The sequence below is a fragment of the Pogoniulus pusillus genome, chromosome 23, assembly GCF_015220805.1.
Source record: "Pogoniulus pusillus isolate bPogPus1 chromosome 23, bPogPus1.pri, whole genome shotgun sequence".
Classification (NCBI taxonomy): Eukaryota; Metazoa; Chordata; class Aves; order Piciformes; family Lybiidae; genus Pogoniulus; species Pogoniulus pusillus.
Genome location: NC_087286.1, coordinates 10,423,492 through 10,451,278, shown reverse-complemented (window position 1 = coordinate 10,451,278; position 27,787 = coordinate 10,423,492). Strand labels below are relative to the sequence as shown.

Sequence of the window (27,787 nt, the reverse complement as noted above, 5' to 3'; positions counted from 1 at the left end):
GTTAATAAGAATAGTCAGGATGGCCTCTTCCATCCTTCAAATCTGAGTAGTGCTGTGTCTCAAAATAACCATTGCAGGAGAAGAAACAATTCTTGCCCATGTTAGCTTTACAAAGAGTTGTTTATAGATAGTAATATATCATAGTAAGGGGAAGCGTGATGGGATTCTGAGCAGCTGCTGGCCTGCATCAACAAAACAGATCTTGAGGGAAAGGAGTGAAAAAGCAACACACTGATGAATAACAAGGAAAGGCTGGAGAGGTTAACTGTTTGGACCAAAGAGGTCAAAGGATCTGACAAGCAGGAGCAATACTACAGAGGAAAGGTGGTAAGAAAGGGAAATAATGTTATTTGCTTCCTGGAGCTGCAGTCAGAGGCTGATGTCTGTTGTGTGGAACTAGATCTGTGCCAGAAAGTTCACAGAATGGGTTGGAAGGAATCTTTAAGGTCATCCAGTTCCAACCTCCTGCCTTGGGGAGGGGGACCTCACACTAGAGCTGGCTGCTCAAAGCCTCATCCATCCTGGCATTGAATGCCTCTAGGGAGGAGACATTCACAACCTCCCTGTGCCAGTGTCTTGCCACCCTTACTGGAAAGAATTTTTCCTAATTTCTAGTCTAAATCTTCCCTCTTCCATCTTTAATCTGTTCCTCTTCATCCCATCACTGCCACCCCTCATAAAAAGTCCCTTTCTGGCTGCTTTGTAGGCCACCTTTAAGTACTAGAAGGCTGCTTTAAGGTCTCTGCAGGGCTTTCTTTCCATTTCAGGTACCTATTTCATCTGTGTTCATTGGTATCCTGTAAGTTAAACTGCTTTTATCCTTTCATAGCTTTTCCTGAACTGCCTCTAACTTTGTAAGGTGCTTTGTGGCAAGGCAATGAGCAGTGTTTTGCACACTGTTGAAAGAGGTCTCACTATGGATAGCTGCAGTGGTGAGCCTACTTGTATTACCCTTCCCTGCCTTTGTTCCTGTCTTTCTGGGTTTTCTCCACTTTAGAGCTGATTCTTGACAAGATTTTATTTAGGGAAATGAAGCTCATGGTGCTGCTTCTCACTGCAGTGGCCTCAGCATGCTCCCATTAGGATTATAAGCAGACACAGAATGAACACGAGCTGCTTGGATCAGATTGTTGAACCAAAAGGGCTCAGAGTGCTTGCATAAAGGGAGCCAGCAGTGTGCCCAGGATGCCTGTATCAGGAGCAGTGTGTCCAGCAGCACCAAGGCTGTCATTCTGCCCTGTACTGGCACTGGGCAGGCCTCACCTGGAGCTCTGTGTGCAGCTCTGGGCCCTCACTGCAAGAGAGAGATTGAGGTGCTGGAGCAGGACCAGAGAAGAGCAACGAGATTGGGGAGGGGGCTGGAGGGGAAGGCTGATGAGGAGAGGCTGAGGGAGCTGGGGGTGTTCAGCCTGGAGAAGAGGACACTTGGGGGGACCTTAGTGCACTCTATAATTACCTGAAGGGAAGCTGTAGTCAGGTAGGGGTCAGGCTCTGCTCCCAGGCAACTTGTAAGAGGACAAGATGGAAAGGGGAAATAGACACTGGAATGGGCTGCCTGGTAGGTGGTGGAGTCACCAGCCCTGGAGGTGTTTAAGGGAAGCTTGAATGTGGCACTTGGTGCCATGGTCAGGTCCATGTGATGGTGTTAGGGCATAGGCTGGACTTGGTGATCTTGGAGGTCTGTTCCAGCCTCAATGATTCCGTGATTGATTCTGTGACTTGGCACCCTTGCTGTTGTCCTTAGGAGGTGAGGTAAAAATGGGGACTGAGGTGACTAAGGACATGTCCAGGACTCGTCAGGCACTGCTCTGCCTTTTGCAGATTAAAGAGAAAAAAAAAACACAACAACAAAAGTTTTTATCACTCCTGGTTGGATCTTTTTGACTCTTGCAGGAAAAATGAAGTAATTATAACAGCCTGATGTGAGCAGTGAGATCTGAAAAAGAAACTCGCGTACGGAGCACCGTGGAAATACATTAATTAATCAATAATGTGACTTAATTTGCATATTAATTCACTTTAATTCTACCAAACTGACTGCTGTTATTAGCCTGATGAATTGCAATAAACGTGTCTTGTTCCTCCTCTCTGCCTCACAGCCCCCTGCAAAGGCTGCAGATGAAAAAGTGAAGCTTCTGTTGCCTCACAGCAACTCTGTGGTCTTTTGGCTGTGATATGAGAAGATTAACGGGGGAAAAAAAGGGTCTTGATAATGTATAGAGGAAGCAAAAATCAGCTTTGTAACATAATGTTGTCCATTTTACAGGAGGAACGTGTCTTGTGGGAAGCCAACAGCATGACTAAGAATCAGTGGGTCAGAGTGGATGTGCAGCTGCCAGCAGGACTGAAGAATGTAAAGGTATGAGTGAAAAAGTGCTCGAGTATGGAAGATGCTTTCCCTTAGTGCTTGTGAAACTTCTAGGATAATTCATTTATTTGGGGTTATTTTGTGATACGTGTCCTAGAGATCTTGTGGTTCAGTGTGAGGGAAGCTCTGGTTATAGCTCCAAAATGCACCTATACAAACTGTGCTGTGTCCAGTTCTGGGCCCCCTCAGTTCCAGCAGGACATAGAACTGCTTGAGAGAGTCCAGTGCAGAGCCACAAAGATGACAAAGGGAATGGAACATCTCTCTTATGAGGAGAGACTGACAAGCTGGGGCTCTGCTGCTTGGAGAGGAGGAGCCTGAGGGCTGCCCTCATCTGTATTTATAAATCTATAGAGGTGAGTGCCACGAGGATGGAGCCAGGCTCAGCAGAACTATGCTCCACAGCAGCCAGGAGCAAGAGATGTTCTGAACTTGCTCTCAATTAGCTCGTGTAAAATGTGGTCAATACAAAGGACCTCTGTCAGAGACAGAAATGCTGCAGGAGTTGGGGCTGTTCAACCTGGAGAAGTGAAGGCTCCAGGGAGACCTTACAGCACCCTTCCAGTATCTGAAAGGGACAAGAGGAGAGGTGGGGAAGGACTTTTGACCTGGAGTGACAGGACGAAGGGCAATGGCTTTGATCTGGATGAGAGGAGACTGAGACTGGAAATTAGGAAGAAATTATTTAGAGTGAGTGGAAGAGGTTGCCCAGAAAGATTGTGGATGCCCTCTCTCTGGAGGTGTTCAAGGCCAAGTTGGATGAGGCCTTGAGCAAGGGTGGTGGGAGGTGTCCCTGCCCATGGCAGGGGGTTAGAAATGGATAATCTTTAAGATGCCTTTCAACCCAAGCCATTCTGTGAATCTCTGTGTCTATGAAGACAGAAGTAAAGGAAACAGGGCTGGGGCAGAGTCCCAAGACTGTCATGTCAGATTCCTTGCATGGTCTCTAGTGAGGGTTTGATCTGAGCCACGTGGCCATCACCCAAGTGGTGCCTGGAGCAGTTCAAGAGCTACCAAAAGGCATGGACCAACCCCATGGCAAGGATGGGATACAGCCACTGTGTCTCCAGTGATGAAACAGGTATCAGCCATTTAGCTGGTCAAGTTGTTGTGCTGTGCCAGCCCTAGTCCATTTTATTCACCTGTGAGGGTAACTGGAAAACTTTCTCTTGAGCATCTATGAAATGAGGTTCTCAAGAGACTTCAGAGCAGAAGATGAAGCCTTTAGGACGTTACAATTCAGGTCACTCTTTGTGCTGGTTTGAGGCTAACTGGAATATTTTAATGAGAAAAAAATAGGTTATAGGTTATGAAAAGGAAACAATGGTGATGTCTACTTCACTCATAGGCTTGCTGAGATGGATAAAAATGAGGACACAAACACAGATAAGACATTTCTGTCTATAGGAGTCAGTTGGTGTCTGTGTTTTCTCCCTGGGCTTCTGCTTCTCTGCCTGGATCTGTGTAACCCAACTAATCATTCTGCTTCTGACTCCCTTTGCCAATCCTAAGGCACCTAAGGCAGACTCTGGAATAAGGTAGAGGGCTGGAAAGAAGATGGAAGGGTGGTTGGGAGTTCCTCCTGGGGACTCTGATTTCTGAGAGGGCTGTTGTGTTTCTGGGTTACTTTTAACTTACATATTTCTGTCTATAGCTGTAAATATTTGTACCATGTTGTAAATATCTGCTTGTATAATTGTGTTAAGCTGTAGATATAGCTTCATTCCTTAACTGCTAGCCAGCTGAGTCTAGTCTGGGTGAATTGATTGCGTGTGGGGGCAGGTAACTCCCAAACCATCACACTCTTCTAAAGAACAGGGATACTGCAACTTCTGAGCCAAACAGTTAGGAGATGAGGAGTTTGTCTTTAAAATAGGCTTTTAGAGGGATACTGCAATTTCTCAGCCAAATAGTTATGAGATTAGCAGGTTTTCTTTAAAATAGGTTTGTACTCAGTTTCTTTCTTGGAGGCTTCCAAACCATTTGAGCTGAATTTTTGGTAGAAATTTCAACCTGAAGTAGTTATACAGAGTTACAGGTTCCAATTGGAAATTTGTCCTGCTTTTAGCATGGAAAGTTCAGAGTGCATTTTGCACCTAGCACATTACTGGGGGTGTAAATACAAATCAGTTTCTCTCTGTTCTCTCTCAATGCACATATATTTTAACTGTAACAACCCACAGCTTATGCTTAAAGGAACGTTCAGGAGGAGGACAGGTTTCATCTGTCTCAATGGCATCCAGCTCTTGGACCCCACACTGTCAGAGCCACCAGGATTTAGGTCCTCAGAAGAGTTCACCTGTGCTAATGGGCAGCCCACAGAGCCTGGACCAGCATGTGCCCCCCACCCAGACGGTTCTGATGGCAGTGATGAGCATCCAACAGTCTGCTGTAAGTGAATTGCGTTGCCTTAGAAGGGCACTGTGCTGAGGGGTATCAGGAAACCTAAACAGGTCTGTCACAAAAATCATGGAATCACCTGGGTTGCAATGGACCTCCAAAGGTCACCTAGCCCAACCCCCCTGCACTCAACAGGGACATCCTCCACTAGATCCAGAGCCCTGTCCTGCCTCACCCGGAATATCTGCAGGGATGGGGCCTCAACCACCTCCTTGGGCAACCCTTCTGGTGTGGAACTTGTTCCTCACATCCAGTCTCCATGTGCTTCACTCTAGTTTGCAACCATTGCCCTTGTCCTGTCCCTGCAGGCCTCTGCAAACAGTCTCTTTGCAGCCTTCTTGTAGCCTTTTCATGTACTGGCGGGTTCCTACTAAGTCGTCTTGGCACCTTCTCTTCTCCAAATTGAACACCCCCAGCTCCCTCAGCCTGTCCTCATAGCAGAGCTGCTTCAACCCCCTGTGCATTTTCGTGGCCTCCTCTGGACTTGCTCCATCAGGTCCATGTCCTTCCTGTGCTGAGGGATCCAGAGCTGGACACAGTAGTGCCGGTGAGGTCTCAGCGAAGCAGAGGGGCAGGATCCTCTCTCCATCAGGGAGGTGTGCCCAAGCCAAGCTCATTAAGTTCAGCAAGACCAAAAAAAGTGCAAGGTCCTGCATCTGGGTCAGGGCAATCCCAAGCACCAGTACAGGCTGGACAGTGCCTGGCTTGAAAGCAGCTCTGGAAGAGGGACTTGAGGGTGTTGGATGAGAAGCACAATGTGAGCTGGCAGTGTGCACTTGCAGCCCAGAAAGCCAAGCAGAGCCTGGGCTGCAGCAAGAGCAGTGTGGACAGCAGGGCCAGGGAGGGGATTCTGAGAAGAAAGAAAAGGAAGAATATCCATCCTTACATAACATTTCCAAGTCAGCCCAGCAATGGCTAATACTGTGTTGGATATTTCTCTCACTCCTTTTCTGGACAGAGGGCCCTGAAGGTGGAATTTTGCTCTCAGTTTGCTTAGCTTCACAGATTGATCTTTCTGACACTTTCTGCAGACTCAAACAGAAAACATCTAAAGGAAAATTCATCCTTTATTATCCTGTCCTTTGTTCTTTTGCTCCCACTGCATACATTTCCCACATCATCTTGAAGCTGTGCTGAGTGCTATTTAGAAGCACTACATTTATTCACATGAATTTTGAGTTAGAATTCCATTCTGGCACAAAAATGGGTATTGCAGCCTCTTTTCAGGTATTTTAAATGACAGGTGCAATGAAAAACAAAACCCCAACCCCCTAACTAGGAGCCTCTAAAATGTGGTCAGCATCACACTTAGTCAACTGGAGCCTTTTTTATTCCCTGCCCTTCCTCCCCCTCAAAAAAACTGTGAAACAAACTCATAACACCATGAGTTGAGGTTCTGAAGCATGTCCAGAGCAGGGCAGAAGGGCTGGAGAAGGGCCTGAAGCAGCTGGGCTGTGAGGAGGGGCTGAGGGAGCTGAGGCTGGAGAAAAGGAGACTGAAGGCAGAGCTGATTGTTCTCTGCAGCTGCCTGCAGGGAGGTTGCAGTGAGGAGGGGGCAGCCTTCGCTCCTTGGTAACAAGGGACAGGAGCAGAGGAAATGGTTCCAAGCTGCCCTAGGGAAGGCTCAGGCTGGATGTTAGGAAATCTTTCTGCCCTGGAAAGGCTCTTAAGCATCCGAATGGTCTGCCCAGGGCAGTGCTGCCATCCCCATCCCTGAGGGTGTTTAAGCAGAGTGTTGACCTAAGGCTTAGGGACGTGGTTTAGGATAGACTGTGGACTGGGCTGAGTTGGGCTGGATGAGCTTGGAGGTCTGTGATTCCGTGGATGTTTTCTTCCCCACCTTCATATTTCTGTTCATACTTGAAAAAGTCTTGAAGGAAAAAAAAACCAAAAATCCACTGGGCAAAAGAATCTGATTTGGATTCAGATTTAGATGTGTGTGCATATCTTTGTTTTTTTTCCACTGCTTGTATAGTTGAGCTAGAATATGATGTTTATACCTTTCTTTCTAAATCCAGTGTTAGAAGTTGTACTACTGAGGTATAAAAATGATGGTTCCAGCAGACTTCTCTTCTCCTTACAAGGACAGTGATGGGCCCCATTTGATCCCAGCAAGGATCAAAGCAAGGCTGGATGGGGCTGTGAGCAGCCTGGTCGGCTAGGAGGTGTTCCTGGTTTTGGCAGGAGATTGGAACTAGGTGAGCTGTAAGGTCCCTTCCTGCATGAGATTGAGCCATAGAGTAATTTATGATGATTCTGTGTCACGATGCAACCACGGCAGTTGGCTTCTTACACAGAAGAGCTTTTGTGGGGTTTAGGGAGACCAGCCTTAAACAGAGATGTTTAAGCAAAGAATTTCTTTTCATCTCCCATTGGCTCTCTCAAGACTGCTCAGCTGGATGTAATATCAATTACTGCATAGCAAAACAGCTTCGTCTTAGCTATCAGACTGCATATCCTACCTTCTTGTATTAGCAATTGGAGTTTAATTAACAAGGTACCTTGTCAAAAGCATGAGAGTTCTGTAATGAAGTCAGTCAAGCAGGTTTCATGTGCATGCACAAAAGCATCCTGCACTGATGCCTGCTCCGTGGAATCTCAATGTACACAAAGAATCCAGATGAGAGCCACTGCTGTTCGTGATGGGGTTTGTGCCTGCTCACCTCACTTCTTTATGCTAGGAAGGACTTTGCTATGGAACCCCATAGCCAGGGTACTTCAACAGATGCATTTCATTCTGCTTTTGGACAACCTGACAATTGGAGCGATATGTATAATTGTGTCTGAGGCTAGCATGATCCATACCCAGCACAGCAGGAGCCAGTGCATGCCCAGGTAGCCATGAAGGCCAATAGCATCTTGGTTCAGATCAGGAATGATGTGACCAGCAGAATCAGGGAAATGATCACCTCCCATACTCAGCACTGGAGAGGCCACACCTTCCATTTTGGGACTCAGCGTGAGAAAGACACTGAGGTGCTGGAGCAGGTTCAGAGAAGCTGGTGAAGGGTCTGGAGAACAGGGCTGAGGAGGAGCAGCTGAGGGAACTGGGGGTGTTCAGCCTGGAGTAGGCTGAGTGAGGACCTCACTGCTCTCTACAGCTCCCTTAAAGGAGATTGCAGTGAGGTAGGGTTGGTCTCTTAACCCTAGCAACAAGCAATAAGATGAGAGGAAATGGCCTGAAATTGTGCCAGGGGATGTTTAGATTGGAGAGGAGAAGAAACTTCTTCCCTGAAAGGGTTCTCAAGTACTGGCACAGGCTGTGCAGGGTGGTGGCTAAATCTCCATCCCTGGAGCTGTATCAAAGGGGCAGAGATGTGGTGTTGAGGGACATGGTTTAGCCCCAGTCTTGGTAGAGTTAGGAAATGATTGGATTTGACGCTCTTAAAGGGCTTTTCCAACCAAATCCATCCTGAGGTTCTGTTCTATGATTTTATGATTTTTTTTTTCCTGAAGTCCTGTTCTGTTGTGGTGCTGAGGGCCATGGTTTAACACTGGACTTGGCAGACTCAGAATGTTTGGACTCGGTGACCTCAGAGATCTTTCCCAGTCAAAGCAATTCTGTGATTCTACAATAGGACAAATGTGCCAGGAAGGCTGGGAAGTGCCAGGTGCAGTTCAGAAGTGATAGTTGCAGCTGTGATGAGTGAGCTAAGGGAGTTAAGTGTCACTCTCTGTGCAGCTGTTCTGGGCTGAAGAAGAAAACTCTCCCATGAGAGTATTTTCTTATCAACAGAATGAGCTGCATTCAAGAACTGAAAGAGTGTATGAGAACATTATTCAATTTCAAATTAGCCTAATTTACCTCACGTGAGAAGATAGCCCTTTACTCTGCAATAAAAATTTCTGAGAGACCTAAATAATTCATAAATCTAAATCAGATTCTCAGAAATAAACCAAGTGGAAGCTTAATCCATCCCCATTTTAAAATCCATCTTTGATAACTGAATTAATCCATCCTGATGTTTAAAGCACTAAATACATCTGAATTTTTTAACACTTGCTCACAATTAACTTTCTAATCAAATTAATCTGGTAAAGATCTACATATTAAATCTATTTTTTCATTATCTATGGGTACAAATCTCATCTTTGATGTGATATAATTTATGCTCTAATAGGTGGTTTTCTTGATGGTTCTGAGTTTGATTGGGAAAAGACAGACCTACCTGACCTACTATTTAGGTTCTAGAAAAGAAAGACCTACCTGACCTATTATTTAGGTTCTAGAACTTTTTGATGATGATGGTAACAACAATAATAATTTCAGTTAAACCAACATTTGACAGTCACAGAATTGTCAGGGCTGGAAGGGACCTCAAGGATCAATTCAGCTCCAACCCCCCTTCCATGTACAGGGACACCTCACAGTATATCAGGTTGCTCAGAGCCACATCCAGCCTGGCTGTAAAGACTTCCAGAGATGAGGCTTTCACTGCCTCCCTGGGAAACCTGTTCCAGTGTCTTAGCACACTCATAGTGAAGAACTTCTTCCTAACATCTAATCTGAATCTTCCCATTTCTAGTTTTATCCATTCCCCCCACTCCTATCACTATATGGCAGCCTAAAAAGTCCCTCCTCAGCTTTCTTGTAGCTCCCTTCAGATACTAGAAGGCTGCAATAAGGTTGCCTTAGAGTCCTTGTGCATCCAAACATGAAAGAGTCATAGTTGTGGAGTTAAACTGTTGCAATAAGTCAAACTTATTGATCTCTTGCTCTTCTTCTTCCAACAGCTAATTACACTGTATGTCATTTTGAGACTGATCTCTGTGGGTGGAAGCCACTGAGCATAAGCGATGCTGACTGGAACATAACGAGAGAGCAAGATCCCCGTAAGAAAAGACTTCCTGATGCAGGTGGCACAACTGATGCTGGACATGGTGAGATTTCTTTTATTACTAGTGTTTGTTTTCCTCCTCCTTTGGTGAGGAACATCTGAGCAAACCTGCTGTAGCAGGGGGGTTGGGCTAGACAATCTCCAGAGGTCCTTTTCAACCCCCATCCCATGCTGTGATTCTTGGATTATACTTGTGAATGGTGACAGACTGATAGTAAGAAGTTATTTGAAATGAATGTTATATATTATGTATATAACATAGGTAATGTGGGAGTCTTGGTGGACAAGGGGACAACCATGAGCCAGCAATGTGCCCTTTTGGCCAAGAAGGCCAATGGCATCCTGAGATGCATCAAGCAAAATGTGGCAAACCGGTCAAAGGAGGTTCTCCTTCCCCTCTACTCTGCCTTTGCTGAGACCACATCTGGAGTATTGCATCCAGTTCTGAGCTCTCCGGTTCAAGAAGGGCAGGGACTTGTTGGAGAGGGTACAGAAAAGTGACTGGGGACTAGAACATCTGTCTTATGAGGAAAGCCTGAGAGCATTTGGTCTAGAAAACAGAAAACTGAGTGAGGGTCTCATAAATGCCTGCAAACACTTAGAGGGTGGGTGTCAGGAGGATGGGCCCAGGATTTTTCCCAATGCAATTTGTTCAGCTGGAAGAAGTTTCTCGCACTTGAGAGGTGTTTTTGTTCAAAATGTAAATACTTTACAGCATACAGCATCAAAGTGACACTACCTAGCAGATATGTCCCTGGCAAATAATATTGCCAAAGCTTCTGTGACTTGAATTTTTATTAAAATGTATCACTGCTTCCAGTGGAGATTGGATTAAATCTGAGTTACAGCTCAATACCCCTTTAACTTACAATTTCTTAGTGGTCTTTATTGTTTTACAGTCAGACTTCAGCATTTCTCTGCCATGTTTTAGATGAATGTCTCCTGCTGAGAGCGTGTCTGGAGTGCTGTGTCCAGTTCTGGCTCCCCAGTTCAAGAGGGACAGAGACATACTAGAGAGTGTCCAACAGAGGCTAAGAGAGTGATGAAGGGGCTGGAAGATCTGTCTGATGGGGAAAGGCTGGAAAGCCCTGGAGCTGGTTAGGCTGGAGAAGAGAAGGCTGAGAGGGGATCTAATAAGCATCTATAAATCTCTGTGGTGTGAGTGTCAGGAGGAAGGGGCCAGGCTCTTTTCAGTGGTGTCCTGTGAAAGGACAAGGGCAATGGATGTAGACTGGAGCACAGGAAATTCCTGAACGTGAGGAGCAACTTGTTTGGTGTCAGGATGTTGGAGTCCTGGAGCAGGCTGCCCAGACAGGTTGTGGAGTCTCCTTCTCTGCAGATTTTAAAGCTCCACATGGATGTGTTTCTGTGTGCCCCCCCTCCAGATGTAGGTGATCCTGCTTTGACAGGGGGAGTTGGACTCGATCTCCAGAGATCCCCTCCAACCCATACCATTCTGTGATTCTATTGTGAAATATTAAGTATTCAGCCTGGAACATTCAAAGGTAGAGGAATTCCAGGATGACAAGAGGGAGGGGACAAACTCTTCTCAGTTGCACTCTGGCATAGGACAAGGGGCAATGGGTAAGAAGTAGAGCACAGGAAGTTGCACCTCAACATGAGGAAGAAGTTCTTTATGTAAGGTAAGGGTCTCAGAGCCCTGGCACAGGCTGCCCAGAAAGGTTGTGTAGTCTCCTTCTCTGGAGCCTTTCCAGCCCTGTCTGGATGTGTGCCTGTGACCTGTGCTAGGTTCTCTGGTCCTGCTCTGGCAAGGGGAGGTGGACTGGAAGCTCTCTAGAGGTCCCTTCCCACACCTAACATCCTGTAAGCCTGTAAATGTGCTTGAGCAAAGCCTAGCAGGATGTGAGAGTGTATGTGGGTGTGTGTTCATGCTATATAACCACCCTCACTGTATAATCATTTGTCTTTTGCCATTGATCTCCAAGTGATGAAGTGTGCCACAGTTGCTATTCCCTTTCTCAGCAGTTATTTGAGGTTTTGTTCTATCATCTCTGTAGAGTGGCACTGAATCTGGATCAGTTCACAGGATCACAGGGTGTCAGGAGTTGGCAGGGACCCAAAGAGATTGAGTCCAACCCCCCTGCCAGAACAGGGCCATACAATCTAGCTCAGGTCCCACAGGACCACATCCAGACAGGCCTTGAAAGGCTCCAAAGAAGGGGACTCTGCAACCTGTCTGGGCAGCCTGTGCCAGTGCTCTGGGATCCTTACAGTAAAGAAGTTTCCCCTTGTGTTGAGCTGGAACCTCCTGTGCTGCAGTTTCTATCCATTGCTCCTTGTCCTATCCCAGGGAGCAGTGAGCAGAGCCTGTCCCCTGCTCCTGACCCCCAACACTCAGATACTTATAAACATTGATTAAATTCTTTCTCAGTCTTCTCTTCTGCAGACTAAGCAGCCCCAGGTCCCTCAGCCTCTCCTCATCAGGCAGTGCTCCAGACACTCTTCCTCATAGCCCTCCACTAGACCCTCTTCAGCAGATCCTTGTCTCTCTTAAACTGGGGAGTCCAAAACCAAAGGCAGTACTCAAGATGAGGTCTCACCAGGGCAGAGTAGAGGGGAAGGAGAACCTCCCTTGATCTGCTGGACACACTCTTCTTAATGCACCTCAGGATCCCCCTCTTGGCCACAAGGGCAGGTTGCTGTCCCATGGATGTTATCTGCCAACACTCCCAGTTCTGTCTCCAAAGGGCTGCTCTCCAGTTCACTGTACTGTGTGTAAGCATTTACTGTGTCATAGCTTCTGAACTCTCACAGCTCCAGAGAAGGGCACTGGCACATGTGTGCCTTTCCCATGGGGGTTGTTCTAGGTACTGATGAGATCTAAAGTGTAATGTGGTCATAATGGAGGCTGCTGGTAGAAACATCTGCTCTGCAACCTAAGCAGCATGTTAAATGAGCCCACCTGGAACTATGTCCTGCTTCACTTAAGCTGCTTTGACACCTGAGTTATTGCAAGTCGAGTTCACAATTTTATATCTCACTGTAGGTGGAGGCCTCCAGCAGGTCTCAAGGCTGTCATGCATCATGTCTCAAACCTAGCAACGATGCATTGCCCTTAGAAGTAAGTGCAAAGTTCTTTCTGAGGTGAGAATCACACAGAGTCACAGAATGGAAAGGATGGAAGTGATCTCTGCTGATCACTGAGTCCAGCCTCCTGCTAGAACAGGATCACCTGGGTTAAATCACAAAGGAACATGTCTGGGCAGGTTTTGAATGCCTCCAGAGATGGAGATGCCACGACCTCTCTGGGCAGCCTGCTCCAGGCCTCTGACACCCTCAAAATCCAGAAGTTTCTCCTTACATTTATATGGAACCTCCTGCCCCATGTCCTGCCACTGGACACCACTGAGAAGAGTCTGGCTCCATCCTCCCAGGTGTCTCCCTTTAGGTGTTGATCAGCATCCATCTATCCCTGTTCTAGATGGATCCATCTGTTCCTGTTCCTGATGCAGTCACCTCGTGGTTTTCCCAACAGTGAAACAAGGTCCTTGGGCTTGCAACAGTTGCTTGTGATACCCGCAGGGTGTTCAGTTCCTCTCCTGGGAAGGGCAGCAGCAAATTTTGATGAATGAAGATCTTAAGGAGGATACTGTAGAGCCTCAGCTGCAAATTGAAAGAGGATCCTTTGAAGTACCCTTGCATGCCAATGAGGCTGGTCCAGCATGCTTGTTTGTACCAGGAGCTGCAAGGATCACCTCTTTGTGCCAGCCTTGCTAAAGCAATGTGATTGTTCATGTGGAGCTGGACCTAACCCTCTGCTTCATTATGTAGCCATGGGAAATAAATGGCTCAGGAATATGAGCATGGCAGCACAATAGCTGATTTCCCAAGATGTAAGGCAGTATGTGTAATATCCATGCACAGACAGGACTGAGCCTTTAGTCTTGCTTTGCACAGCCTGGCATGAAAAAGGCTCAGTATTCAGTGTGGGCAGTTCTGGCGCTATTCAAAACACCCTGCTCTAGGGCCCCTTGAAGATATTTATCCTTCCCTACCTTTGTCTGAAGCACATCTGCTCTAGTTCAAATCCAAAGGCAGTTCATTTGCCAGAGTTCAGATTAGATCTTTAATTAAGCTTTCATCCCTGCTAGCACAGACAACAATGTCAAGCCCAAGGACCCCATGAGAAAATGCAGCTTGCTCCATTGGCTCCCATGGTTGGCAGCATTGTTGGCCTGCTTAACACTGCCTGGGCTACACCCAGGGTGAATGCTGTACCCTAAAGGAGATGAATTTTTGTTCTAAATTCTGTTTGAAACCTCATTGAAGCCAATTAAAATGTGTCCTTTGGGAATCCCAGCTAAGGTCTGTGCTCTTTGATCTCCAGGGTGCTCTGTGCTGCAGCTCCTGCAGTCCCTTTGGTTCTTCCCAGCCTGTGCAGAGAGCAGACACAGACTGTGTGAAGGGGGTGGGAAGTAGTTGTGATGTTTGGAGGACTGAGATGTTAAGGTTTTTTTGCCTGAAGAGAGTGGATGAAAAACAAAGCCAGTGGGGCTGCATGTTAAAGCCCTCACAGAAGCAACATCTGAACTCCATTTACAGGCATCTGCATGGCTTGCTCAGGTTTGGGTGCCTGCAGGAACCACGGCAGGGTAGCCTTAGCAAAGGCTTCCCATATATCCTTTTGTTTTTTCAGGCACTGGAATGAGCTGCCCAGGGAAGTGACTGATTTCCCAACCCTGGATGTGTTTAAGAGTCATTTGGATGTGGTGTGTAGGGATATGGTTTAAGGTGAATCTTGTAGAGTAGAGTTGTAGGTTGGACTTAGTGATCATTATCCAATCTGGATGATTCTGTGATTCCTTCATCCTCTTTCCTCATCTTTGGACTCAGTCATATTAATTTTACTACAGAGCAAAGTAAGGAGCACTTAGCAATTCTATCTTGCCTTTCCTACATAGACACTGGTTGTCACAGCACCTGCTTCAAGACTGTGCTTGTTACAGAATCCTATGTAGAGACAGAAAATTGTTTTGGTTGGAAAAAGACACCTCCAGGGATGGAGACTCCACCACCTCCCTGGGCAGCCTGTGCCAATCCCTGACCACTCTTGCAGCAAAGAATTTTTTCCTAATCTCCAACCTGAACCTGCCCTGGGGCAATTTCAGGCTACTTCCTCTGGTACTTTCACTACTTAGGTACTAGGGAGAAGAGACTAACCCCCACCTGGATTCAACCTCCTATCAGGGAGTTGTAGAGAGCAATGAGGTCTCCTCTCAGCCTCCTGTTCTCCAGACTAAACACCCCCAGTTCCCTCAGCTGCTCTTCCCCAGGCTCTTCTCCAGTTTTGCTGTCCTCCCTTGGACCTTGTCCAGTACCCCAATGCCCTTGTTTGAGTGAGGGACTCAAAACTGCAGCCAGGACTCAAGGTGTGGCTTCCCCAGTGCTGAGTCCAGGAGCACCATCACTTCCCTGCTCCTGCTGGCCACACTGTTGCTGATCTATGCCTGGATGCTGGTGGCCTTCTTGGCCAGCTGAGCACACTGCTCCTTCCTGTTTATAAGGTCATCAACCAGCACTCTCAGGTCGTTTCCTGTCAGGCAACTTTCCAGGCACTCTGCTCCAAATTATCCACAGAGGCTGAACTGATGGCAGAGCTGCTCCATTTGTTTACACCTGCAGACAAGCTTGATGCATCTCATGGAGCCCCTGTTCCCTCTCTGAAGTAGCTGTTTGGCATTTCTCACCTTTCTTTGCTTTTTATTTACAGGAGCATTCATTCTCTTCAGTGGATCAGCTCATTTGAACACATCCATGTCTCATCTGAGCAGCCCTCTCCTTGTCAGGCTGTGCCCTGGGCTTTGCTGCTGGCAGGTAACAGTTTGGTTTTAACTGCCCCCATCTTTTTCAGCTATCACTCACCTGAGTACAGATATGGAAAATGGGCTCCATTGTGGTGCCAGCAGAAGGAGCTACAGATTAGTTCTTTGGAAGGAAGGAGATGCAGCAGGAGTTTTCCTTCTTTGTTGCCAAATATTTATCTCTGATTTGTTATTCCTTGTAAAACCCTCAGCAGGTGACTCAGATTTAAGGCTTCAGGTTTTGCTGTACTCTGCCAAATCTAGCTAGAGAACAAAATCAGAGACATATCAACCAAAGATCTAATGGGGGGAGGCCAAGAGGGTGGAGTTGGTATTCTTTGTGGTACCCAGTGACAGGAAAAGGTGCAAAGGGTGCAAGCTGAAACACAAGAGGTTTCATTTGAACTTAAGCAAAAACTTCTTTCCTTTGATGAAAGTCCCAGACCAGGCTTCCAGAGAGGCTGTGGAGTCTCCTTCTCCTCAAGTGTCTTCATGGAAACATTTTGGTTGGAAAAGATCATTGAATCCCACAATTTTTGAAGCCTACCAAGTCTGGCACTAAAGGATATCCCTTAACACCATATCTATGCATCTCTTCAACATCTCCCTGGGGATATATAGAGGGATGCAGACGAATTTGCTAGTTCAAAGGCAGGAAAGGAAGCAGGTTTAATTCTGTCGATGCTTGGAATGAATCACAGAATGTCAGGGGCTGGAAAGGGACCTCAAAAGCTCACCCAGTCCAACCCCCCTGACAGAGCAGCATCACCTAGACCAGATCACACAGGAACACATCCAGGCAGGTCTTGAGTATCTCCAGAGAGGGAGACTCCACAACCCCCCTGAGCAGCCTGTTCCAGGGTTCTGTCACCCTCACGGGAAAAAAAAAAATCCTCCTTATGTTTAAATGGAACTTCCTCTGCCTCACCTTCCACCATTGCCCCTTGTGCTGTCATTGGGCATCACCCAGCAGAGCCTGGCTCCAGCCTCCTGGCATTCACCTTTACATCTTTATCAACATTGATAAGGACATCTCTCAGTCTCCTCCTCTCCCAGCAGTACAGCCCCAGCTCCCTCAGGTTCTCCTTGTAACAGAGCTGTTCCATTCTCTTCATCATCTCTGTGGCTCTGCACTGGACTCTCTCAAGCAGTTCTATGTCCTTCTTGACCTGAGGGACCCAGAACTGGGCACAGTACTCCAGATGTGGACTCACCATGGCAGAGTAGAGGGGCAGGAGAATGTATTTGAAGTTCCCAGATTCGACAAAACCCAGGGCGAGCTCTTACCCAGCTTTGGAATAGAAGAGTGGGTTTGGAGACAGAAGCTTGACTTTCTGCCACAGTTCCACAGAATCACATGTCACAGGATGCCCAAAGAGCCCATCGAGTCCAACCTCCAGTTTCCCTGCAGACTTTTAGTTCTGGGAGAGAGTTACAGGCAGGAGTTGCTCATTAGGATCTGCATCAGTGTGTTGTGCTCTCTGCCTGTAAATGTGAGGAGATGTCCTCTGCTGGAAGTCCCACCGAGAGGATAAAAGGATCTACATAAAGACAGCTATGTTTATTAATAGCTTTGCAAGTTCTTTAGCTCCAGTGGTTTAAAAAAGAAAAGGCAAATTGGAATGGAGGGATAACAGTTTTGTATTGTGCCTTGATGGCTAATTGAAGCTTAGAGCTAATTTCTTTCCGCAGCTTCTTGTAGCCAAGTCGAGGATTTGGAACTGTGGAAGAAAATTTGTAGTCCTAGCTGTGTTTGTGACTCTAATAGACCAAGTAGTCATTGTGAGGTAGGACGTGTGGGCACAGAAAGGAGGGCAATTTTGTTTCTTAATGAAAATGAAAAGGCTGTTTCAGAAGCTGATAAACATCAACCTTACACCCACATTATTTAGGGTGGAGGTCGTCAAACAGCTCATTTTGTGCCCACGTGGCCAAGAGGGCCATTGGCATCCTGGGGTGCAGCAAGAAATAGGGAGATTCTTTGCCCCCTCTACTCTGCCCTGATGAGATCACACCTGCAATACTGTGCCCATTTCTGAGCTCCCCAGTTCAAGAGTGATAGGGACCTGCTGGAGAGGGTCCAACAGAGGATGGTGAAGGCACTGGAATATCTCTGCTGTGAAGAAAGGCTGAGAGCCCTGGGGCTGGTGAGTCTGGAGAAACTGACAGGAGATCTGATCAACATCTATAAAAACCTGAGGAGTGGGTGTCAAGTGCCTGGGGCCAATCTCTTTTCAGTTGTGTGCAGAAATAAGACAAGGAACAATGGAAACAAACTGGAGCATGGAAGGTTCTGCCTCAACATGAGGAGAAACTTGTTTGGTGTAAGGGTGCTGGAGCCCTGGAGCAGGCTGCCCAGAGAGGTTGTGGAGTCTCCTTCTCTGGAGACTTTCCAAACCCACCTGGATGCATTCCTGTGTGAACTACCCTGGGTGATGCTGCTGTGGCATGGGGGTCGGACTGGATGATCTCTGGAGGTCCCTTCCAATCTCTAACATTCTGTGTTTCTGTGATTTTGAAAAGAATTTGTATACCTGCTGCTTTTTATTCTGTAAGCTTTCTGGTGGAGAAAAACAACTTGCATCTCTCTATTTCAGTTTATTAATGAGTCTTGAGATTATTTTATATGATGCATGATTTTAAGGAATGGGGGAAAGAAGAAACACTGTGAGAAACCAAATCTACCAGCTATGAAGCCAGAAAATATTCAAAAGTAATTTTGTGCTGTAATACAGCTGTGCATAAGTGATAGGATGAGAGGAAACGGCCTTGAGTTGCCCCATGGTGGGGTTTAGGTTGGATGTTAGAAGAAACTTCTTCCCTGAAAGGGTTCTCAAGCACTGACACAGGCTGCCAAGGGAGGTGGTTGAATACTCATCCCTGGAAGTGTTTCCAAGAGGCAGAGATGTGGTGCTGAGGGCCATGGTTCAGCCCCAGCCTTGGCAGAGTTATATGGAGTTGAGCTTGGTGACCTCAAAGGCCTTTTCCAACCAACACATTCTGTGGTTCTAAGAATATTTCCCAACCAATGATCTACATTGTACTGTGTGACACAAGCAAAAAGAAACTCTCCCTTCACATTTAGATGGCCCTGTGCTTTTGGTGTGTTTGTCAGTTTTTGGATTAAGTTCAAAGCCAGAAGTGAAAGGTAGTGAATCAGGTTATTAGACAATGATTTGAATGCAAGTGGGTCCCAGAACTGGACATAACACTCCAGATATGGTCTCACTAGGGCAGAGTAGAAGGGGAGGAGAACATCCCTAGACCTGCTGGCCACACTCTTCTTAATGCGCCCCAGCAGATCGTTGGTTTTCTCTGTCCCCAGGGCATGAATAACTCATTGTCCACCAGCACTACAAGATCCTTCTCCATGGAGCTGCTTTCCAGCAGGTCAACCCCTAACTTGTACTGGTGCATGGTGTTGTTCCTCCTCAGGTGCAGGACTCTCCACTTATCCTTGCTAAACCTCCCCAGGTTCCCCTTTTCCCAGCTCCTCAGCATGTCCAGATCTTTCAGCTGCATCAGCCAACCCCTCCAAAGTCCCTGTGTGAGCTGGCACTGAATTGCTTGCAGACTGATGATGAAGCTTTTAAAGTGATTCCTTACAAACTCAACAGGTCAGCTTCTGGTCCAGGTTGTCTCAGGATTCCCAGCTTTCTGTCTTCAAGAGAAACGCATCGGATGGAAGTTTGGACAAACTGTGTGACCTTTCAGGACTGCCTGAGATGCAGTGGATAAAAGTGAATGTACCTGTAAAAAGTGCCACTGAGGATTTACCTTTCCAGGTAATTAGAAACTGCATTTACATTGCTTTCACAGAAGCACTCTAATTTGGCCTCTAGAATTGAGTTGCTCTTGTAATCGAGTACAAACTCAGAATTTCTATGCTTTAATGCTCATCTGCAAAAGAATTCCATCCAGCCTCTTTAGAAGCTGTTGAAGGACATCACCACTTTGTTCAACACTGTGTGCATCAGAATCACTTTTCCTTGTTGGTATTAAGAATCAAGTAGCAATAGTGTAGAAGCTTTTAAAAAAACAGCTTGTCATAAAAATTGTTAGTCAGGTAAGGGCCTCATTGCATTTCCCCTGCCTTTAGCCAGTACAGATACCTCAGCCTGCAGCACTGATCACAGAACCAGCTACACTTTACTAAGGCATAGAGTGGAACTGTTAAGGGAAATCAGCAACTCAAATATTAGGATTCAGCAGATCAAAATTCCAGTTTGATCTCTTCATTTTATGTCTCATCTATAAAATGCTCTGAAAGGAAAGACACTCAACTATCATTGGTGAGTTATGACTGAACTTTCCTTCCTTTTGTGACCTCCTGAATATTTTCTTGTATTTCCACATGCCACTTTTTAATCCCTGCATTTACTGTACCACAGATTACTGAGTTCTACAGGAATAGTGGAGTTAAACACTGTGAAGGGGAGAAGGCTGAGAGAGGATCTGAGCAATGTCTCTGAATAGCTGAGGGCTGGGGGTCAGGAAGGGACAGGGACAGCCTCTGCTCACTTGTGCCCTGGCATAGGACAAGGGCAATGGATGGAAACTGCAGCACAGGAAGCTGCACCTCAGCGTGAGGAAGAACTTCTTGAGTGTAAGGGTCCCAGAGCCCTGGCACAGGCTGCTAGGTTGCAGAGTCTCCTTCTCTGGAGCTTTGCCAGCTCTGTCTGGATGCGTTGCTGTGTGACCTGTACTAGATTCTGTGTTCCTGCTCTGGCAAGGGGGTTGGATTCTTCAAAGGTCCCTTCCAACTCCTAACATCCTGGGATCCTGTGAGCAAATAGAATTGTAAATCACCATATTTGGTTTGAATAGCTTGTTTAGGAAGAAGTGAAGCTTTTCAGGAAGAGGATCATAGAATCAGTCAGGGTTGGAAGGGACTACAAGGATAATCTAGTTCCAACCCACCTGCCATGGACAGGGACACTCTACCCTAGGATGGATCCAAGCAGTGATGGCTTTTGCCAGTTTTGACTGGAGAGAGATCATCTTGGTTGCGTAACCTCCTGTAAGTAAAAGTAGGTATGGCTTTGACAGCTGGCTTTGAGCAAATCTTACCTGTTGTTTTGCTGCCTGCTGTACAAAGTTGGTTGTAAATGATAGTTACTTCCTGTGCAGATGTCATAACCTAAGGAACACACAGATCTCATTTTGTCGTGTCGTCTTTAATGACCTCACTTATTTCTGTACCTTTACAGATTATTTTAAGAGCTACTATCCTGAAGGCAAATGCTACTGTTGCTGTTGATGACATCAGTATAGCAGAGGAATGTGGAGTTGTGAATAGAGCACTCACAGGTGTCAGCCAAGAGAATGAAGGCAAGTTCTGTGGCTACCAGTGTGCTTCCCACTTTGTCTGCTGTGTATAGTTGTGAATCCACTGACAACTTCAAGATACCTGTAAGAAACCTGTGGGAAAAGTCCATATGGTGTCATCTATCATCTACAATGTCACACCCTAATTAGCTTGCACTAGCTTTGCAAAATCAGCTGTGGTGAGAATACCAGATGCCACTTGCTAAATAGTATATGGCTGGGTGCAGAGGAAGAATTAAAACATCTTCTGTCTTCCACTAAAGAGCTAATTCCACTGCATTAGCCTTAGGGCAAGAAGGTTCTCCCATCCTGGAGACACTGAGATCATGGAGGCTGTCCAGACAAGGGCAAGGAGCCTGTTGAGGGGAATGGAGGGCATCGTAGGAGGAACAGCTGAGGGAGGTTGGGGTGGTCAGTTGTGATGGTTTGGGGGTTACCCCGCCCCCCCACACTTTTGAATTTGCCCCAGCTAACTCAGACGGCCTCTGGGAATATAGATGAAGCAATTTATTTACAGCTAGCAGAATTTACAAGCAGCTATTTACAATATATACAGTTATATACAATTATATACAGAAATATACAAAGGATAAACAATACAAAAAGCACAACTCCCCTCCCAGAAACCTGAGTCCCCAGGAGGGGCTCTCAAACCACCCCAACACCTCCCCCCGGCCCTCTCAACCTTACCCCAGTTCTCAGGAAGAAAAGAGGTGCAGCCAAGAGGTTAGGGAGCAAGGTTAGTAGGAGCAGGGTTAATGAGATGTGACCAGGTCTAAGGCAAAAGCAAGAGTGAGAAACAAAATGGAGAAAAAGTCTTTCTTCTTCCCAGAGTTCTCAGCGTGACTGTGAGAGAAGTAGACACAATTGTTTTTCATTTCACTGCCCATTATCTAGTTCTGTTACCAAAACATTCTAGCTTGCTTCAAACTAGCACAATCCACCCCTTGTCTACTTCGCTCAGAGTATCGCTGAGAATTATCTAATCTAATCTAAACCAATATTTACATCTAAAACAATATATACAAGTTCAGTTCACACTTCAATCAGATGTAGGTGATTCAAAAGCTCAGAACAGGGACTCCCAGGTGATATTGGGTTCGTGCTCATGTACTGTAGATTCTATTGTAGATTCTCTCAGTGTTGGGCGCCGATGTTACCTAGAACAGAAAACTCATAACAGCTTGAATTTAAACTCTCTCAGCTAAGGTTAAATTTCTCTGTGGAATACACTGGATTTCACCATTCTCCTGCATTACCCAGTATGTATGACCAGGACCTTCAGCAGAAACCACCCCTCGGACAGGTTTCCCTTCACCCGAAGGAGAAAATACCCAAACAGTTTTCCCTAACAGATTCTTCTCACGTACAACAGGAACTTTATCACCGTCTACTGTTTGGACCAAATCTGATTGTGCAGGTCCTGCTCTGTTTACTGAACCTCTACTATTTACCAACCAGGTAGCTTCTGCTAAATGTTTGTCCCAGTTTTTCAGAGTTCCACCCCCCATGGCTTTTAGGGTGGTTTTCAGCAAACCGTTGTAGCGTTCAATCTTCCCTGAAGCTGGTGCATAGTAGGGTATGTGATAGATCCATTCAATACCATGCTCTTTGGCCCAGTTTTTCACAAGATTATTCTTGAAATGAGTACCATTGTCTGACTCAATTCTCTCTGGAGTTCCATGTCTCCACAAGATCTGTCTCTCCAAACCAACAATGGTGTTACGTGCAGTAGCATGTGGAACTGGATAGGTTTCCAACCATCCAGTGCTGGCTTCTACCATCGTTAGCACATACTGCTTGCCAGAACGAGATCGAGGTAAAGTGATGTAGTCAATCTGCCAGGCTTCACCATACTTGTACTTTGACCATCTCTCACCATACCATAAGGGCTTGATTCGCTTAGCCTGCTTAATAGCAGCACAAATGTCACAGTCATAGATGACTTGGGTGATAGCATCCATGGACAAGTCAATTGACCTATCACGAGCCCATCGGTATGTTCCATCTCTGCCTTGATGTCCAGATGAGTCATGGGCCCACCGAGCTAAGAACAACTCACCTCGGTGTTTCCAATCAAGGTCAATGTCAAGTTCAGAGTTGGTATCAACTTGAGCAATCTTAGCAGCTTGGTCTGCCTTCTGGTTATGTTGATGTTCCTCAGTGGCTCTGCTCTTGGGCATGTGTGCATCTACGTGCCGCACTTTCACTGGAGTTTTCTCCAGCCGTGCATCAATGTCCTGCCATAGATCAGCACACCAAATAGGCTTTCCTTTCCTCTGCCAACCATTCTTCTTCCAGTCCTTCAGCCAACCCCATAGAGCATTGGCTACCATCCACGAGTCGGTGTAGAGGTAAAGGATAGGCCAATTCTCACGTTCAGCCACATCAAGAGCAAGTTGAACAGCTTTTACCTCAGCGAACTGACTGGATTCTCCTTCGCCATCTTTCGTTTCGGTAACTCTCCTGGTTGGACTCCAAACCGCTGACTTCCATATTCGCTTGTTCCCAACAAGATGACAGGAACCATCTGTGAACAAAGCATAGTTCTTTTCCTGATCAGAGAGATCACCATAGGGAGGAGCTTCCTCAGCACGAGTTATTTTCTCCTCTGGAGGTTTGGAACAGTCTGTGCCTTCCGGCCAGTTGGTGATCACCTCCACTAGACCAGGTCGGTCAAGATTACCCATTCGTGCTCGTTGGGTTATCAAAGCCATCCATTTAGACCAGGTTGCATCTGTGGCATGATGTGGTGATGAACCTTTGCCCTTGAACATCCAGTTCAGAACTGGCAGTCTAGGAGCTAAAAGCAATTGTGACTCAGTTCCAATCACTTCAGAAGCTGCTTTCACTCCCTCATAGGCTGCTAGAATCTCTTTCTCAGTTGCAGTGTAATTTGTCTCTGAACCTCTGTAACAACGTCCCCAGAAACCAAGTGGACGACCACGTGTCTCATTTGGAGCTCTCTGCCAAAGACTCCAAGTTGGACCATTGTCACTGGCAGCCGTGTACAGAATGTTCTTAATGTCCGGACCAGATCTCACAGGACCCAAGCCCACTGCATGGACTACTTCTCGCTTGATCTGATCAAAGGCTGCTTGTTGTTCAGGTCCCCACTCGAAATTGTTTCTCTTACGAGTCACATCATGCAGAGGTTTGACAATCTGACTGAAACCAGGAATGTGTAGTCTCCAAAATCCCACCACACCAAGAAAAGCAAGTGTGTCCTTCTTACTGGTGGGAACTGCCATGGTAGAGACTTTGTTGATCACATCCTGAGGAATGTAACGGCGACCATCCTGCCACCGCACTCCCAGAAACTGAATTTCTTTGGCAGGTCCTTTGACCTTGTCTCTCTTAATGGCAAAACCTGCTTGCAACAGAATGTCAATGATTTTGTTACCTTTCTCGAAGACTTCCTCAGCAGTTTGGCCCCACACAATGATGTCGTCGATGTACTGGATGTGCTCTGGAGCTTTACCTTTCTCCAGTGCATTGTGGATGACTGAGTGACAGATGGTTGAGCTGTGTTTCCACCCCTGAGGCAAACGATTGAACTGATACTGGATTCCTCTCCAGGTGAATGCAAACTGAGGCCTGCACTCCTTTGCTATGGGAATAGAGAAGAAAGCATTAGCAATGTCTATGGTTGCATACCATTTAGCCTCCTTTGATTCCAGCTCGTACTGGAGTTCCAGCATGTCCGGCACAGCTGCACTCATGGGTGGCGTCACCTCGTTGAGGGCACGAAAGTCAACTGTCAGTCTCCAGTCGCCCGTAGGTTTGCGCACAGGCCAGATGGGACTGTTGAAAGGTGAATGAGCTTTCTCGATGACAGCCTGACTCTCCAATTGACGAATCAGCTGATGAATGGGCAACAAAGAGTCACGGTTAGTTCTGTACTGCCTATGATGAACAGTTTGAGTTGCAATTGGCACTTCCAGGTCCTCTATGTCATGATGTCCCACAACTGCAGATTCATCAGAAAGTTCAGGTCTAACAGACAATTTCAATTTATCATCCTCAATCTCTACAGATGCTATTCCAAAAGCCCATTTGTGACCCTTAGGATCTTTGAAACAACCTTGTCTCAAAAAGTCAATTCCCAAAATGCAAGGCGCATCAGGACCAGTTACAATAGTATGTGTCTTCCACTCTTTACCAGTTAAACTGATCTCCGCCTGTATCTTAGTTAACTCTTGAGATCCACCAGTGATTCCAAAAATAGATATGGACTCTGTCCCTTTGCAATTAGATGGCAATAAAGTACACTGAGCACCTGTGTCAACTAAAGCCCTGTATTTCCGAACTCTTGAACTGCCAGGCCACCTAATGAATACATTCCAATAGATTCGGTTCTCTCCACTATCCCTTTCCTCCTCCTGGCTGGAGGCAGGGCACCCCTAATGCTGAACATGGCATGTAGGGTGTACACAATGATTGGTGTTGTTGCGAGAGGAACTGCAACTGTTGGAACAATTGCAGTTGCTCTCAGGAGCTGAAGAAGTGACAGCTACTTTCCTGGCATTGCTGCCTCTGTTTCTGCCACTCTGCAGATCCCTGACTCTCTTTGAAAGAGCTGAAGTAGGTTTACCATCCCATTTGTTCATGTTCTCACCGTATGTGTCACGCAGAAGTATCCACAGTGATGCACGTGATTGCTGCTGTCTGGGTGGAATTTGTCTCCTCCTGGGCTGGAATTGCCTTGTAGGAGGTGGGCGTCTGTTCCTGACTGCAGAAACATGCACCCATTCAGATGATGCAGGAACGGTATCCCTTACCAAATTGGTAATGTTTTTAAGATCCTCCTTCAGTTCTTTCATGCTCTCTTTGATGCCATCCCTTATCTCTGTACCTAGAGTTTTTATGGCAGAGACTAAACCAGAATGTGACAAACTGTCCTCAATCTGCCTGAGCTGGTCAGTGAATTCACCAACAGTGAAAGATCTTCCATTATCACTCCTTGCTAGAAATTTACTGGCCAAGATGTTAGCATAGGATGAAGGGGCAAGCTTAATAAGCTTCTTCATGAGACCTGTTCCCAAAGGAATATCGTCAGGCTCATGAGTGCCATGATCTCCATAAAGCACTTCCTTCACAGCAAACTCCTTCAGAAGCTTAATTCCCTGCTCAATGGTGTTCCACTTCTTGGCAGCCCATGGCAAATCATCTCGGGAAGGATATCTCATAGCCACAGCCAAAAGAAGGCGTGTCCACAAGCTAACCCTACCAAGAGGACTTGCCAGGTGTTTGTCCACTCCACTCTCCTTAGTGAGCGGTCCCAGCTGCTTGGCAGACTTGTCTCCTACCTGCAGGGCATTAGCACCAATGCCACGGCATCTCACTAGCCAGCTTAGGATTGGCTCACCTGATTCCCTTGTGTATTCCTTCCTAACTTCCCTGACCTCTCTGAGTGGATCCTTGGAGCCTTGGATGTCATCTTCCTCCTCTTCTTCCTGTTGTTCTGGTGGTGCCGGGCCTAACACAATCTTCCTCATAGCATTCCTAAACTCATGGGAACCATCCTCTCTCTTGGCAGCTAACCTCCCAGTGCTCCTCTCACTTGAGTATTGTTGTCTCAGCACATCTACAAGGTCTCGCAGACTAACTGCCTCCTCTTCCTCCTCTTGCTGCTGATCACCAGAGGTCCCCTGTCTTACATCCTCCTGTGAACCACTCTTTGTCTTAGCTTTTGCCTTAGCAGGTGCCAGAAGGGCCTGAGCAGCAACAGACTTGGATGTGTCTGCTGGAGGGTTTGAATCTTTAGGAGTCTGACTTGGAGCTTGTGAGTTCAAATCTGCCTTGCTTTTAACAGGAGGATTTTGGTTCTGGTCTGCTGGCTGGGGGTTTGAATTGGCTGAGCTGGTGTTATTAGGATTTGGACTGACTGGGCTAGCGTTACCAGCACTAGTAGTATTATTAACATTAGTGGGATTATTTGCCTGTCCTCCTGGGATGCCTGCCAATCCTGCCATGTTTTGATTGTTGCTAGGACCATTCTGATTTTGGGTACTTGCCTGTCCTCCTAGGGCTCCTGCTAAACTCTGCTGCTTGTTTTGGTTATCCTTATCATTGTTTACGTTAGTGGCAGGAACACTGGCTGTGTTCCCAGCACTTGGAGAAGGAGGGGCAGAGGCTGGCAAGGGGGAAGCCGACGACTGTGTTCCCTTGTTTTGCTGTGAAAGAGACTGCTTCTGAGACACAGAATTTTTCCTAGTTCTTATAGAAGCTGGTTTTGAATTTTTTACCAATAATGCCAAAATTAATATGAATATTAAAATCATGAGGCAAATATTAAAAACTGTGAGAAGAAAAACAGTTTTACACGAGCATGTACCTATGCAAACAGTTGGAATTCCTGTCTTTGGCTGAATAACTCTCATTAGAGCCATATTTAAAGCAGAATTTCCATTGATTGTCACATTATTGACCAGAGCTCCTGTAATGTCCTTGGTAATATTCTCAGAGATATTAAAACCAGCATAACCAAGAATAAAATCACCCCAGCTCCAGAACATGTTTGAAAGCTTAACTTTAGCCTTCTTATAAGCCAGATCAATGAAATAAGCAACAATTTGACCTTTTAACCAACTAAATACCAAGAAAACAAAACCAGACCAGAGCAATGCACCAACCAAATACAATAGCTGCTTGATTAGCTTCATCTTAATTCCCAGAGCTAATTTCCACTCACTGAAATATCTAGCCCCACGTTGGGAAAGCCAATAAAAAAATGTGATGGTTTGGGGGTTACCCCGCCCCCCCACACTTTTGAATTTGCCCCAGCTAACTCAGACGGCCTCTGGGAATATAGATGAAGCAATTTATTTACAGCTAGCAGAATTTACAAGCAGCTATTTACAATATATACAGTTATATACAATTATATACAGAAATATACAAAGGATAAACAATACAAAAAGCACAACTCCCCTCCCAGAAACCTGAGTCCCCAGGAGGGGCTCTCAAACCACCCCAACACCTCCCCCCGGCCCTCTCAACCTTACCCCAGTTCTCAGGAAGAAAAGAGG

General features: G+C 46.3%; 1 protein-coding gene across 1 annotated transcript in view; it reads left to right on the top strand.

The window, feature by feature from the left end:
- Positions 1 to 27,787, top strand: part of MALRD1 (MAM and LDL receptor class A domain containing 1) — a 209,708-nt gene that overhangs the window by 25,364 nt on the left and 156,557 nt on the right. Inside the window, exons 8-13 of the mRNA XM_064162534.1 lie at positions 2,267 to 2,359; positions 4,552 to 4,759; positions 9,503 to 9,649; positions 15,338 to 15,441; positions 19,046 to 19,213; positions 20,639 to 20,759. Of these exons, the coding sequence (XP_064018604.1) occupies positions 2,267 to 2,359; positions 4,552 to 4,759; positions 9,503 to 9,649; positions 15,338 to 15,441; positions 19,046 to 19,213; positions 20,639 to 20,759 (841 nt within the window). The remainder of the gene's footprint in view (positions 1 to 2,266; positions 2,360 to 4,551; positions 4,760 to 9,502; positions 9,650 to 15,337; positions 15,442 to 19,045; positions 19,214 to 20,638; positions 20,760 to 27,787) is intronic.